This window comes from Narcine bancroftii, chromosome 4, assembly GCF_036971445.1.
Source record: "Narcine bancroftii isolate sNarBan1 chromosome 4, sNarBan1.hap1, whole genome shotgun sequence".
NCBI classification, from domain to species: domain Eukaryota; kingdom Metazoa; phylum Chordata; class Chondrichthyes; order Torpediniformes; family Narcinidae; genus Narcine; species Narcine bancroftii.
In genome coordinates this window covers 318,147,710-318,161,865 of record NC_091472.1, presented here as the reverse complement: position 1 = coordinate 318,161,865, position 14,156 = coordinate 318,147,710, and the positions used below count along the sequence as shown (strand labels likewise).

Sequence of the window (14,156 nt, the reverse complement as noted above, 5' to 3'; positions counted from 1 at the left end):
CTGATAAGAAGAGAAGCACCAAGAAAATGCGTCCTGGAGCTGGAATGGAAGACAACTGTGAAAAGGGGGAATCTTCAGACGAGCAGGCTGAATCGACTTCAAGTGACGGTGAGATGAGATCCCCTGTGATAGCTCAATTGACTCCAAAGCTTGGGGGATGTTATGGACTGGAACTGTCGACTATGAGTGGGGAGGTGAATGGTGAGACTCTGGATTGTCTAGTGCTGACAGCTACATCCACGAGAGAGTTGCCAGATATCCAGTGAACCGAAAGATATCGATAGCTTGTACTGAACTTACAAAAACTGTATGGGACAAGTGTAAAGTTACTTTAAATTTGCAGGGACATTGCCTGGCTGATGTGTGGCTCTTTATTATGCCGGAGCTCTGTGCCTGGGGTTAGATATTCAATTTCAGATGAACAGTGTAGTGTTAAATTTTGGTGGGCCACTACCGACATTTACCATCCCCCGCACTAGTTACTGCGGTCTGTCCACATTAAAGATCAAAGCTCCCTCCCTTTTCAGTGATTTATCCCCTGAGTGTCGGCCAATTGCCACTAAGAGCTGTTCTTATAGCAAAGAGGATCATGAGTTTATTAAAGCTGAGACCCAGAGATGGCTTAGAGGGAGTAATTGAACCCAGTAAGAGTCAGTGGCGAGCCCAGGTGGTAGTTGTGAAAAATCACACTAAGAAATAACTGGCTATCGACTACAGCCAGACAATCAACCGTTACACTAACCTGGATGCCTACCCCCTACCACGCATCAATGAAATGATTAATCAGATAGTGGAGTACACTTTGTATTGCGCTATCGACCTCAAAGCAGCTTACCACCAAATCCCCATTAAAAAAAAGGAATGACCCTATACAGCCTTTGAGGTTGATGGGGGTGGGGGGGGGGGGGGGGTAATGTTACACCAGTTTAAAAGGGTACCTTTTGGAGTCATTAATGGTGTGTCAGTGTTTCAGAGGGAAATGGATAAGATTGTTAGGACGTATGAGTTACAGGGTACGTTTCCCTATCTGGATAATGTCACTATCTGTGGGAAAACACAGACTGAGCATGACAACAACTTTAAGAAATTTTTAACAACAGCTAAAGAACTCAACCTTATATTTAACGAGGACAAATGTGTGTTCAACGCAACAGAGCTACCCATTCTGGGCTACATGGTCCGCAAGGGCGAAATCCGCCCTGACCCGGAAAGAATGGCTCCCCTTAAGAAGTTACCACCCCCAAACTCAGCAAAAGCCCTTAAAAGGTGTATGGGATTCTTTTCCTACTACTGCAAATGGGTTCGGGACTACGCCACGAAGGCACGCCCTCTGTTTGACACTAAATCTTTTCCTCTCTCTCCAATGGCCTTGAAGGCTTTGGAGAGAATTAAAGCTGATATTGCCAAAGCTGCACTCTCGTCCATTGACGAGGACGTCCCATTCCAAGTGGAAACTGGTGCCTCAGATTGTGCCTTGGCAGGAACCCTTAATCAAAAGGGCAGACCTATGGCCTTCTTCTCCCGCACGTTACGCGGACCTGAACTTAAACATCCTGCCATTGAAAAAGAAGCCCAGGCTATTATTGAAACTGTTCGCTACTGGAGACACTTTCTTGCCGGCAGAAAATTTATTCTTGTCACTGATCAGAAATTTGTAGCCTACATGTTCAGTCCTAAACACAAAAGTAAAATCAAGAACAATAAGATGGCACGCTGGCAAATAGACTCAACTTATAATTATGAGATCCAGTACAGACCGGGCAGGTTAAATCATCCCTCTGACCCATTGTCACGATCTCCTGCTGGTGCTCAGCTGGAGGGGCTAAAAGAGATCCATAGCAGACTGTGCCACCCAGGAGTCACGAGATTCTTCCACTACATAAGGGCGAAGAACCTTCCTTACTCTCTGGAAGAAGTCAGGAAACTGACTAAAAGCTGTCCTGTTTGCGCAGAATGCAAACCGCAATATGTCAAAGCTCCAGAGGCCACTCTCATCAAGGCAACCCGACCTTTTGAGAGGATTAGCCTAGATTTTAAAGGGCCGTTACCTTCCAACAACAAAAATGTATATTTCCTTACTGTAATTGATGAATATTCCAGGTTTCCCTTTGCGATGCCCTGCCCTGATGTCTCGTCAGTGTCTGTCATTAAGTCACAACAGAATTTTCAGCATTTTTGGTTTTCCCAATTACATTCGTACCGATAGAGGCTCAGCATTCATGAGCGCTGGACTGCGGCGAGCCCTGCTATGAAAAGGAATTGCCACCAGCCATACTATGATCTACAACCGCCAGGGCAATGGGCAGGTTGAAAGGGCTAATGCTACAGTCGAGAAGACTGTTAATCTTGCTTTAAAAACACATGGTTACCCTGTTACCCGGTGGCAGGAGGTGCTGCCTGAGGCACTACATTCTATTCGGTCTTTACTGTGTACTGCAACAAATCAAAAACCTCATGAACGTATGTTTGCCTTTCCTAGGAAATCAGGAACCGTGATGGACTGGCCAGTCTGTTTATCTGAGCCTGGAACCGTGCTGATGAAGAGCCACGCTCGGGCGCATAAAACAGACCCCCTAGTCCAACCAGTTCAGCTACTGCATACTAACCCCAACTACGCTCATGTTAAATTTTTAGACGGGAGTACTGACACTGTACCCCTAAGAGACCTGGCCCCGCCTGGTTCGCCCCTTCCTCAAACCCTTACTCAGAGGGAGCCTGAGAGGTTGGACTCACCCCCCCCACCCCCCAGCCTGTGACCCCTAGTAAGTTTTCAGATGGCCATGCTGAGGCTCCACTACCTCACGCTGGTGATTCTGGAGTGGGTCCAGAAGTCATTCCTTCCCACACTACAGACCCAGGATCTGTAGCAGTTCCCAAGGTTGCAAAGGAGCCATCTGTTTTGAGACGAAGCACCAGAATTCGTAAATAACAATTTCATAAAACATCTCATTATATTTTGATTGCTTGCTAGATACTGGCGTATTTTGGCAGTTAGAATATCTCAAGGCCAAACATGGTATCCATGTATCGCTTGCTTCAGTCCTTCCAAGCAGCAGTCCTTTTGATTTTAACCCTTCTTCTGCCGGGGGGAGAGTGTGGTGAATGTCTGTCAAGCTGCCTGTCTCCCCTCTGGTGAGCCTTGCTGTACTAATATTGGTTGTGCTTTATCTCTACTGTTAAGGACATTCCCCTTGGATATAACTATATATGCACCTATTGTCTTTCATTATTGTACCATTAGTTTCTGCAAATAAAAGCCATGATTATTGTTTGACCACATCATCTTTGTCTACTTCAACTGGCCCTTCACACCCTCACCACCCTCCCTCCCTTTTGTTCGGACATCTCTCATGTTCAGCCACACCTTGATGAAGGGCTCAAGCCCAAAACGTTGGTTCTGTATCTTCACCTTTGCTACATAAAGGCCCTGTTTGACTTGCTGAGTTTCTCCAGCATTTGTGTGTTTTTTTCCCTTGAAACAAGAGGTCATGAGTTAAGAGTTAAGCGGCAAAAGTTTAGAAGTAACGTGAAGGGGAACTTCTTCACTCAGAGAGTGGTGGCTGTGTGAATGAGCTTCTGGGAGAAGTAGTGGCGGCAGAGTCCATTTTGTCATTTAAGTAAAAATTAGATAGGTATATGGATGGGAGGGGAATGGAGGGTTTGGGCAGGGTGCAGGTAGGTGGGACTAGAGGAGAGGACTTGGTTCGGTGCGGACTAGAAGAACCGAGATGGTCTGTTTCCATGCTGTAATTGTTATATGGTTATTTGACAAGATTATTCAACTTTGAATATAATAGGTTTTAAAAACACCCAACTCAGAAATGATTACTGTAAAAAAAAATCAGTTACTATAGAAACCAGTCAATTTAAATTAGTTTCATTGGAACTCATCTATCTATTATAGATGGAAAACGTGACTACAGTTTAAGGCATACCTCCATGGGAGTACATGAGGTCCACGACTGCCTATCCAATTCTTCTCCACCTGCTCTCTCTCACCATTTTATGAGAGGCTGAATTCTGATTGGTAATTAAATTTCCTTGCTTGAGTCTTCATTCTTTTGTTCATGTTCTAGCTATTCATCTAGTTTAACAGTGATTTTGAGCGGTTTCAAAGAGAATTCTTCAGAGGAGCCCCAGGGCTCGCATCCTCCTACATCCGCTGCATCATGTGGACTCCACCCCCCCCCCCCACTCGGACAGGATGTTTTCTTATCCATGTACCTTCGCCAGTTGTAAGAAGCTGAATAAGAACAACCACCTTCCCCAATTATAACCTCAACCACAGGGGGACCAATCAGTGAACCTTTCATTGAAAATCAGCTGCTCACAACTCATCTTCCACACAATCTCCAGTCTCTTCAACAATGAAACTCCTCATCCCTGCTCTGACCAACACCTCCTCCTGTCTACACCCTCCCTGCCATCGGCTGAGCACTGGACCCTACCTGCTCCTCTCGGCTGTCGAAGCTGCATCCACAAGCTGAGCAGGTCATCTTGTCGGAGATCTCTGGTGCAGACTGTCCTTCACTGGCCCTCACATCAGCCGCAGTGTCTTCTGTAGGAGAAGTCCTGGGGTTATAACAGTCAGACGCTAGCACCATAATCGATGAGCTGTTCACCCGTGATGAGGCCCTTTGGGTAGGAGCGATCACAATATGATTGAATTCTCACTCGACATGGAGAGTGATGAAATTAAAACCGAGACTAAGGTCCTGAATTTAAATAAAGGGAATTATGATGGTATGAGACGGGAGTTGAGTAAGATTGATGGGGTGGTGTTTATGGGGGAGTTGACTGTGGATAGACAATGGAAAGCATTCACAGATCTAATGGAGAAATTGCAAAAATTGTTTATACCGGTTTGGCATAAAAATAAACCAAAAAAGGTGACTCAACCGTGGATAACAGGAAATTAGATACAGCATTGGGTCCAAAGAGAGAGCATATCAATTGGCCTAAAAAAGTACCACAACCGAAGACTGGGAGCAGTTCAAGATGCACCAAAGGAGGACAAAGGGATTAATCAAGAGAGCAAAAATAAATTACGAAAGTAAGCTTGCGGCAAATATAAAAACTGACTGCAAAAGCTTTTATAAATATGTCAAGAGGAAAAGATTGGTGAAATCCAGAGTAGGTCCTTTGCAGTCGGAATCAGGGGAATATATAATGGGGAATAAGGAAATGGCAGACCAATTAAATTCTTACTTTAGTTCTGTTTTCACAAGAGAGGATACAAATAACCTCCCAAGGATGTTGGGAAACATAGAGACTAATACAAGGGAGGAACTGAAAGAAATCAGTATCTCTAAGGACATAGTCTTGGGGAAATTGATGGGATTGAAGGCAGATAAATCCCAAGGGCCTGATAATCTACACCCTAGGGTACTCAAGGAAGTGGCCATTCAGATAGCAGATGCTTTAAGAATTATTTTCCAGGGAGGAGTCACGTGATGGAGTAGTGGCCGGTCAGGGAATTCCAGCCCTCTCCGGAAAAGTTGAAAAAAAACGCACAAAGCACAAAGGTACAAGATTAAAATTTATAATAAAGTAAAAATAAAGGTGAGAAGAAAATGGCAGCGAAGAGAGAAAAGTCGAAAACAACGGGAAGAAAAGAAGAAGAAAGAATGTCGGAAGAAGAAGGTGAAGGCCTTACCTGTCCGAAGAGGCCCGCCGCGGAGAGAGTGGCCCGCTCCCGCAGGTCAGTGGAAGTCCCGGGCTCGGGACGACAAAAATGGCTCGCGGAGCCGAGTAAAAGTGCGGAACCGCGCAAGAAAAAAACCCACTGACGGGAGGGGGGAACAGCTGCGGAGTCGATCTCCACACCTGAGAGAGACACCTGCAGCACAGCAACAGGTGCAGAACACAGACAATAACGAGAACAAGAAAGAAGAGGGTAAAAAGAAAACAAGGAAACAACAGATGGTCAATCCAGAGGAAGAAGAAGAAGAAGAACAGAAAGAAGTGGAAGAAGAAGAGAAAGGCAAGACAATGGATGTAGCTTTTTTTAAAGAATATATGGAATCAGTGAAAGAATGGCAATTACAAGAATTTAATGAGATAAAAAGAATTAAGAATGCAGAAGAAAAAATGAATAAAATGGAAATGACCATATCAGAGTTAGGAAAAGGAGTGGAAAATATGGAAGATCGAGAAACAATTGTAGAAATGGAAGTAGAAGACTTAAAAGAGAAATTAGAAGAATCGAATAAAAAAGTTAAAGAGACACAGGAGCTGTTAGCTCAGAAGATAGATATAATAGAAAACTATAATAGAAGAAATAATATAAAGATAGTGGGCCTTAAGGAAGATGAAGAAGGCAAGAATATGAGAGAATTTATAAAAGATTGGATCCCCAGGGTCCTGGGAAGACCAGAATTACAGGAAGAAATGGAAATAGAGAGGGCACATAGAACATTAGCCCCGAAACCACAACCGCAGCAAAAACCAAGATCCATTTTAGTAAAATTCTTAAGATATACAACAAGAGAAAATATATTGGAGAAAACAATGAAGAAAATAAGAGAAGACAAAAAGCCACTGGAATACAAAGGTCAAAAAATTTTTTCTATCCAGACATCAGCTTTGAACTCCTGAAGAAGAGGAAGGAGTTCAATACAGCAAAAACGATCTTATGGAAAAAAGGATATAAATTTATGTTAAAGTACCCAGCGGTACTTAAAATAGTTATTCCAGGGCAACAAAACAGACTATTCTCGGATCCAGAGGAAGCACGAAAATTTGCAGAACAACTACAAAACAAGCAGAGAGATGAAGACATGTAATGAGAGTAAAAATGACCACGAACTATGTGTGTATAGTCAGCCTGAAGAAAACTGAGGTCCTCCATCAGCCAGCTCCCCACCATGACTACCAGCCCCCCCCACATCTCCATCGGGCACACAAAACTCAAAACGGTCAACCAGTTTACCTATCTCGGCTGCACCATTTCATCAGATGCAAGGATCGACAATGAGATAGACAACAGACTCGCCAAGGCAAATAGTGCCTTTGGAAGACTACACAAAAGAGTCTGGAAAAACAACCAACTGAAAAACCTCACAAAGATAAGCGTATACAGAGCCGTTGTCATACCCACACTCCTGTTCGGCTCCGAATCATGGGTCCTCTACCGGCATCACCTACGGCTCCTAGAACGCTTCCACCAGCGTTGTCTCCGCTCCATCCTCAACATCCATTGGAGCGCTTTCATCCCTAACGTCGAAGTACTCGAGATGGCAGAGGTCGACAGCATAGAGTCCACGCTGCTGAAGATCCACTTGCGCTGGATGGGTCACGTCTCCAGAATGGAGGACCATCGCCTTCCCAAGATCGTGTTATATGGCGAGCTCTCCACTGGCCACCGTGACAGAAGTGCACCAAAGAAAAGGTACAAGGACTGCCTAAAGAAATCTCTTGGTGCCTGCCACATTGACCACCGCCAGTGGGCTGATATCGCCTCAAACCGTGCATCTTGGCGCCTCACAGTTTGGCGGGCAGCAACCTCCTTTGAAGAAGACCGCAGAGCCCACCTCACTGACAAAAGGCAAAGGAGGAAAAACCCAACACCCAACCCCAACCAACCAATTTTCCCCTGCAGCCGCTGCAACCGTGTCTGCCTGTCCCGCATCGGACTTGTCAGCCACAAACGAGCCTGCAGCTGACGTGGACTTTTACCCCCTCCATAAATCTTCGTCCGCGAAGCCAAGCCAAAGAAGAGAAGAAGATATATATATAGGTGTGTATGTATATATGTGTATACATGAGTGTATCCGTATTCAGAGGAAAATATATAGTATAGATAAGAATTAATAAGGGAATGAAAGGGAATAGAGGGAGTAAGGAGGGAATTAAAAGAGTGACCTTTGTTACATATGAAAATTGAAATCTTTTCTGGGGGGGGCTGGGAGGGGAGGAGTTACGGTCACTGCAAAATCAGTTGACGCTTGCGAGTGAATTCGCAAATCCAAATGGAGAGGGGAGATGTGGTTGCCCGACAAGGGATAAAGGGCAACTCAGGAAGGGGAGGGTATAGTGGGGTTAAAGAAGTTTTAAATAGGAGAATAAGGGAAATGTTTGATGTTTTAGAAATGTTGTCTTATAAAGTGTTCAAAACAAGAAAGCAGAAATGGATAAGAAGGAAAAGTGATGATGAGGAAACGGAAAGGGAAGATAAACAAAGTATGAAATGGCTACGTTGAACTATATGACTTTAAATATTAATGGAATACATAACAAAATCAAAAGGAAGAAACTGCTAAATTTACTGAAAAAAGAAAAAATTGATATAGCATTTGTGCAAGAAACACATTTAACTGAATTGGAGCACAAGAAATTAAAGAGAGATTGAGTAGGACATGTAACAGCAGCATCGTATAATTCAAAAGCAAGAGGAGTAGCTATATTAATTAGTAAAAATATACCAATTAAAATAGAAGAGGAAATAATAGATCCAGCAGGGAGATATGTAATGATAAAATGTAAAATATATTTGGAGTTTTGGAATCTACTCAATGTCTGTTCACCTAACAAAGAAGATCAAAAGTTTATGCAAGATATTTTTTTGAAGATAGCAGATACGCAAGGGAACATATTAATAGGAGGGGATTTCAACCTTAATTTGGATTCAAATATGGATAAAAATGGGAAAAAAATTAACAGAAAGAACAAAGTAACCAAATTTATAATTAAATCGATGCAAGAAATGCAACTTTTGGATATATGGAGGAAACAACACCCAAAGGAAAAGGAATATTCATATTATTCGGGTAGACGTAAAACATACTCAAGAATAGACCTATTTCTGTTATCAGCTCGTATGCAAGATAGAGTAAGAAAAACAGAATATAAAGCTAGAATATTATCGGACCATTCACCCTTGATATTGACAATAGAGTTAGAGGACATCCCTCCAAGAATGTATAGATGGAGATTAAACTCCATGTTACTTAAAAGGCAGGATTTTAGAGAATTCATTGAAAGACAAATTAAAATATACTTTGAAATAAATACGGAATCAGTGAAAGATAAGTTCATACTATGGGATGCAATGAAAGCGTTCATTAGAGGGCAAATAATAAGTTATGTAACCAAGATGAAGAAGGACTATAATCAGGAAACAGAGCAGTTGGAAAGGGAAATGGTAAATATAGAAAAAGAATTAGCAATGAAGGAAGATACAACTAAAAGAAGAGAATTGGCGGATAAAAAAATAAAATATGAAACACTACAAACATATAAGGTGGAGAAGAATATAATGAAGACAAAACAGAAATATTATGAACTGGGTGAAAAAACGCACAAAATTCTAGCATGGCAGCTTAAGACAGAACAAGCTAAGAAAATGGTATTGGCATCAAGGAAAAAAGACAAACAAATCACATATAATCCAACGGAGATTAATGAAAACTTTAGAGAATTCTATGAACAATTATACCAAACTGAAAACGAAGGGAAAGAAGGCAAAATAGATGAATTTTTAACTAAAATTGAACTAGCAAAATTACAAATAGAGGAACAAAATAAATTAACAGAACCATTTGAAATAGTAGAAATACAAGAGATAATAAAAAAACTACCGAATAATAAAACACCAGGAGAGGATGGATTCCCAATAGAATTCTATAAAACATTTAAAGATTTATTAATTCCTCCCCTCCTGGAAGTAATCAACCAGATTGACAAAACACAAAGCTTACCAGATTCATGTAAAACAGCAATAATTACAGTAATACCAAAGCAAGGGAAAGAACCACTCGCACCAGCGTCATATAGACCAATATCATTACTTAACACAGATTATAAGATAATAGCTAAACTATTAGCAAACAGATTAGCAGATTATGTACCTAAAATGGTAAATCTAGACCAAACTGGATTTATTAAAAAAAGACGGACAACAGACAATATTTGTAAATTTATTAACTTAATTCATGCAGTAGAAGGGAGTAAAGTGCCAACAGTAGCAGTTGCTTTAGATGCAGAGAAGGCCTTTGACAGAGTAGAATGGAATTATTTATTCAAAGTATTGCAAAAATTCAGTTTACCAGAGAAGTATATTAATTGGATTAAAGCATTATATAAGGGGCCATTGGCGAAAGTGACAGTAAATGGATATATATCAAAGCAATTTAATTTAAGCAGATCAACAAGGCAGGGATGCCCACTATCAAACTTATTGTTTGCATTAGCTATAGAACCACTAGCAGAATTGATAAGAACAGAAAATAATATAAAAGGGATAAAAATAAAAGACAAGGAATATAAAATCAGTTTATTTGCGGACGATGTTATAGTATACTTAACAGAACCAGAACTATCAATAAAAGAATTATATAAGAAATTGAAGGAATATGGAGAAGTGTCGGGTTACAAGATTAACGTAAATAAAAGTGAAGCAATGCCAATGAATAATGCGGATTTCTCAAAATTTAAGAAGGAATCACCATTCAGATGGCAAATGCAAGCAATAAGATACCTAGGTATACAAATAAATAAAAATCTCGGCCAACTATATAAACTCAATTATTATCCACTAATGAAAAAATTACAGGGCGATTTAGAGCATTGGAAAGATTTACCACTAACACTAATAGGAAGGATAAACTGTATTAAAATGAACATTTTCCCAAGGATACTATACCTATTTCAGGCATTGCCAATACACTTGACAGAGAAATTCTTCAAGGAGTTAAAGAAAATAATAAGGAAATTTTTATGGAAAGGGGGGAAACCGAGGATAGCACTAGATAAATTAACAGAATGGTATAAACAAGGAGGCTTACAATTGCCAAACTTTAAAAATTATTATAGAGCCGCACAATTAAGATAGCTATCAGATTTTTATCAAACAAGGGAAAAGCCAGATTGGACTAGATTAGAACTAGATAAAATAGGGGAGAAGATACCTGAACATATATTATATAAATGGGATGAAAAATTGGTACAACGTAGGAGTTCTCCAGTATTACATCATCTGCTCAATATTTGGAAGAAGATTCATGTAGAAAGGAATAAAACAAATTACCAATTACCAAAACTAATAATGACACAAAATCAGTTACTCCCTTTTACAATAGATAACCTTTCCTTTAGAGAATGGGAGAAAAAAGGGACCAAAAGAATAGAAAATTGTTTTTCAGGAAATAGATTATTATCCTTTGAACAAATGAAAGATAAATACAATATAACTCAATATTACCAATTGAGATCCTACTTGAAGGACAAATTAGGAAGCAGTCTGAGGTTACCAGAGGGAAGTAACTTTGAATATGTGATTACAGATACAATGACAATCAAAAGATTTATAACAAACATGTATATTAAACTGCAAGAAAAGGAGAATGAGGAAACAAATGGTAAAACTAAACAAAAATGGGAACAAGATTTAAATATAAAGATAAAGAAGGAAACATGGGAGAAGTTATGTTCTGGAACGATGAGAAATACAATAAATACGAGGTTACGTATGATACAATATAACTGGATACACAGGCTATACATTACACCTCAAAAGTTAAATAAATGGGACCCAACAGTATCTGATAGATGTTTTCGATGTAAAAAAGAAATGGGAACAGCAATTCATGCAATCTGGACATGTGAGAAAGTAGAAAAATTTTGGGAAGATCTAAACCAGATATTAAATAAAATTACAGAAAACAATATACCAAAAAACCCAGAGATCTTCCTCCTAAGTAACATAAAAAATAAAGAATTTGGACTTGATTTGGATGGTGCACAAAAAAGATTTGTTAAGATAGCTCTAGCCGTAGCAAAAAAATGTATTATGTCAACCTGGAAATTGGAAGATAATTTGAGAATACAACAATGGTATTATATAGAAATGAATAAATGTATTCCATTAGAAAAAATAACATATAGCTTAAGAAATAATTTTGAAATATTTGAACAAATATGGGCGCCATACATGAAACACAATAGAGAAAACCTACCGTGGACATTCACTACCTAAATTAACGAAAGGAGAAGGAAATGAAAAGAATTGACTCAGTGGAATTTCTTGTTTATTTTTATTGAATGACAACATTGTCTGACTGGTTTAATGTGTCTTAGATTTTGTACTTTAAATGAATGGAGGGGAAGGTAGGGAGGGTGGGATGGGAGGAGGGAGGGGGGGTGAGAAAATGACACTGTATATATTTGAAAAGGAAAATGTATGTATCTTGGTCAGTGTGGTTTATGGTGTGAAAAATAAAAAATTTAAAAAGAATTATTTTCCAGAACTCGATAGACTCAGGATCAGTACCCATGGATTGGAGGGTAGCTAATGTTACCCCACTATTTAAAAAGGGGGGTAGAGAAAAAGCGGGGAATTATCGGACGGTGAGCCTTACATCAGTAGTGGGTAAAATGATGGAATCCATTCTTTTTCTTTGGCTTGGCTTCGCGGACGAAGATTTATGGAGGGGGTAAAAGTCCACGTCAGCTGCAAGCTCGTTTGTGGCTGACAAGTCCGATGCGGGACAGGCAGACACGGTTGCAGCGGCTGCAGGGGAAAATTGGTTGGTTGGGGTTGGGTTTTTCCTCCTTTGATGGAATCCATTATTAAGGATGTAATAGCGGAGCATATGACTAGCAGAGAAGGGATCGGACAGAGTCAACATGGATTTACAAAAGGTAAATCGTGCTTGACAAATCTATTGGAATTCTTTGAGATGGTGACAGGTAAAATAGATGGGGGAGAGCCAGTGAATGTGGTGTACCTGGACTTCCAAAAGGCCTTCGATAAGGTCCCGCATAAATGACTGGCTTCCAAAATCAAGGCTCATGGGATTGGGGGCAAAGTATTGATGTGGATTGAGAACTGGCTGGCAGGTAGAAGACAGAGAGTTGGGATAAATGGCTTGTTTTCTGAGTGGCAGGCGGTGACCAGTGGGGTACCACAGGGATCTGTACTGGGACCCCAGCTGTTCACAATTTACATTCATGATCTGGATGAGGAGATTGGATGTCATATCTCCAAATTTGCAGATGACACCAAGCTAGGAGGGGTTGTGTGCACGGAAGAGGGGGTCAGGAAGCTCCAGTGTGATTTGGATAAATTGAGGGACTGGGCAGATACATGGCAAATGCACTACAATGTGGATAAATGTGAGGTTATCCACTTTGGTAATACAAACCAGAGGGCAGATTACTATTTGAATGGCAATAGATTAAGAGATGGGGAAGTGCAGAGACCTAGGGGTACTTGTACACCAGTCTCTGAAGGCGAGCATGCAGGTACAGCAGGCGGTTAAAAAGGCAAATGGTAATGTTGGCCTTCATATCAAGAGGGTTTGAGTCTAGGAACAAGGATACCTTACTGCAGCTGTTCAGGGCCTTGGTGAGACCCCACCTGGAGTATTGTGTGCAGTTTTGGTCACCTTATCTAAGGAAGGATGTTCTTGCAATGGAGGGAGTGCAGAGGCGATTCACCAGGCTGATACCTGGAATGGCAGGAATGACTTAGGAGGAAAGATTGCGCAAATTGGGATTGTACTCGCTGGAGTTTAGAAGATTGAGAGGGGATCTCATAGAGACCTATAAAATTCTGGCAGGACTGGACAGAATGGATGCAGATGGGATGTTTCCAAGGATGGGAAAATCCAGAACCCGGGGCCATGGTTTGAGGATAATAGGCAAACCATTTAGGACCGAGATGAGGAGGAATTTCTTGACCCAGAGGGTGGTGAATCTGTGGAATTCATTGCCACAGAGGGCAGTAGAGGCAGGTTCATGAAATATATTTAAGAGGGAATTAGATCTATTTCTTCAGTATAAGGGTATTAAAGGTTACGGAGAGAAGGCGGGGACGGGGTACTGAACTTTAAGATCAGCCATGATCTCGTTGAATGGCGGAGCAGGCTCGAAGGGCCGAATGACCTACTCCTGCTCCTATCTTCTATGTTTCTATGACATGCTGGACCTTCGAGCCCACTCCCCATCAACTGTCTCACTGGCCCTCATATGGCTCCTCCCTCACTTACCAGACCATCTCTCTACCCCTCGCCATCAAATCTCCCCGCTCCACTACTGGGTCAGGCAGCCGGGGAGGGGGGCGTCAGGCAGCCGGGGAGGGGGGCGTCAGGCAGCCGGGGAGGGGGGCGTCAGGCAGCCGGGGAGGGGGGCGTCAGGCAGCCGGGGAGGGGGGCGTC

At 41.3% G+C, this 14,156-nt stretch overlaps 1 protein-coding gene across 5 annotated transcripts in view; it reads right to left on the bottom strand.

Annotated features, from left to right (window-relative positions):
• ankzf1 (ankyrin repeat and zinc finger peptidyl tRNA hydrolase 1) overlaps nucleotides 1–14,156 on the bottom strand; it is a 59,476-nt gene that overhangs the window by 38,458 nt on the left and 6,862 nt on the right. For 2 of the 5 annotated variants that reach the window (XM_069936077.1, XM_069936076.1), the window contains exon 2: nucleotides 4,449–4,558. The exons of 1 other annotated variant lie outside the window; for it this stretch is intronic. In XM_069936077.1, coding sequence (XP_069792178.1) covers nucleotides 4,449–4,496 — 48 coding nt within the window. In that variant the 5' untranslated portion in view covers nucleotides 4,497–4,558. Of the gene's footprint in view, nucleotides 1–4,448; nucleotides 4,636–14,156 lie in introns of all 5 variants that reach the window. 2 more of the 5 variants (XM_069936080.1, XM_069936078.1) reach the window with 2 other exon arrangements.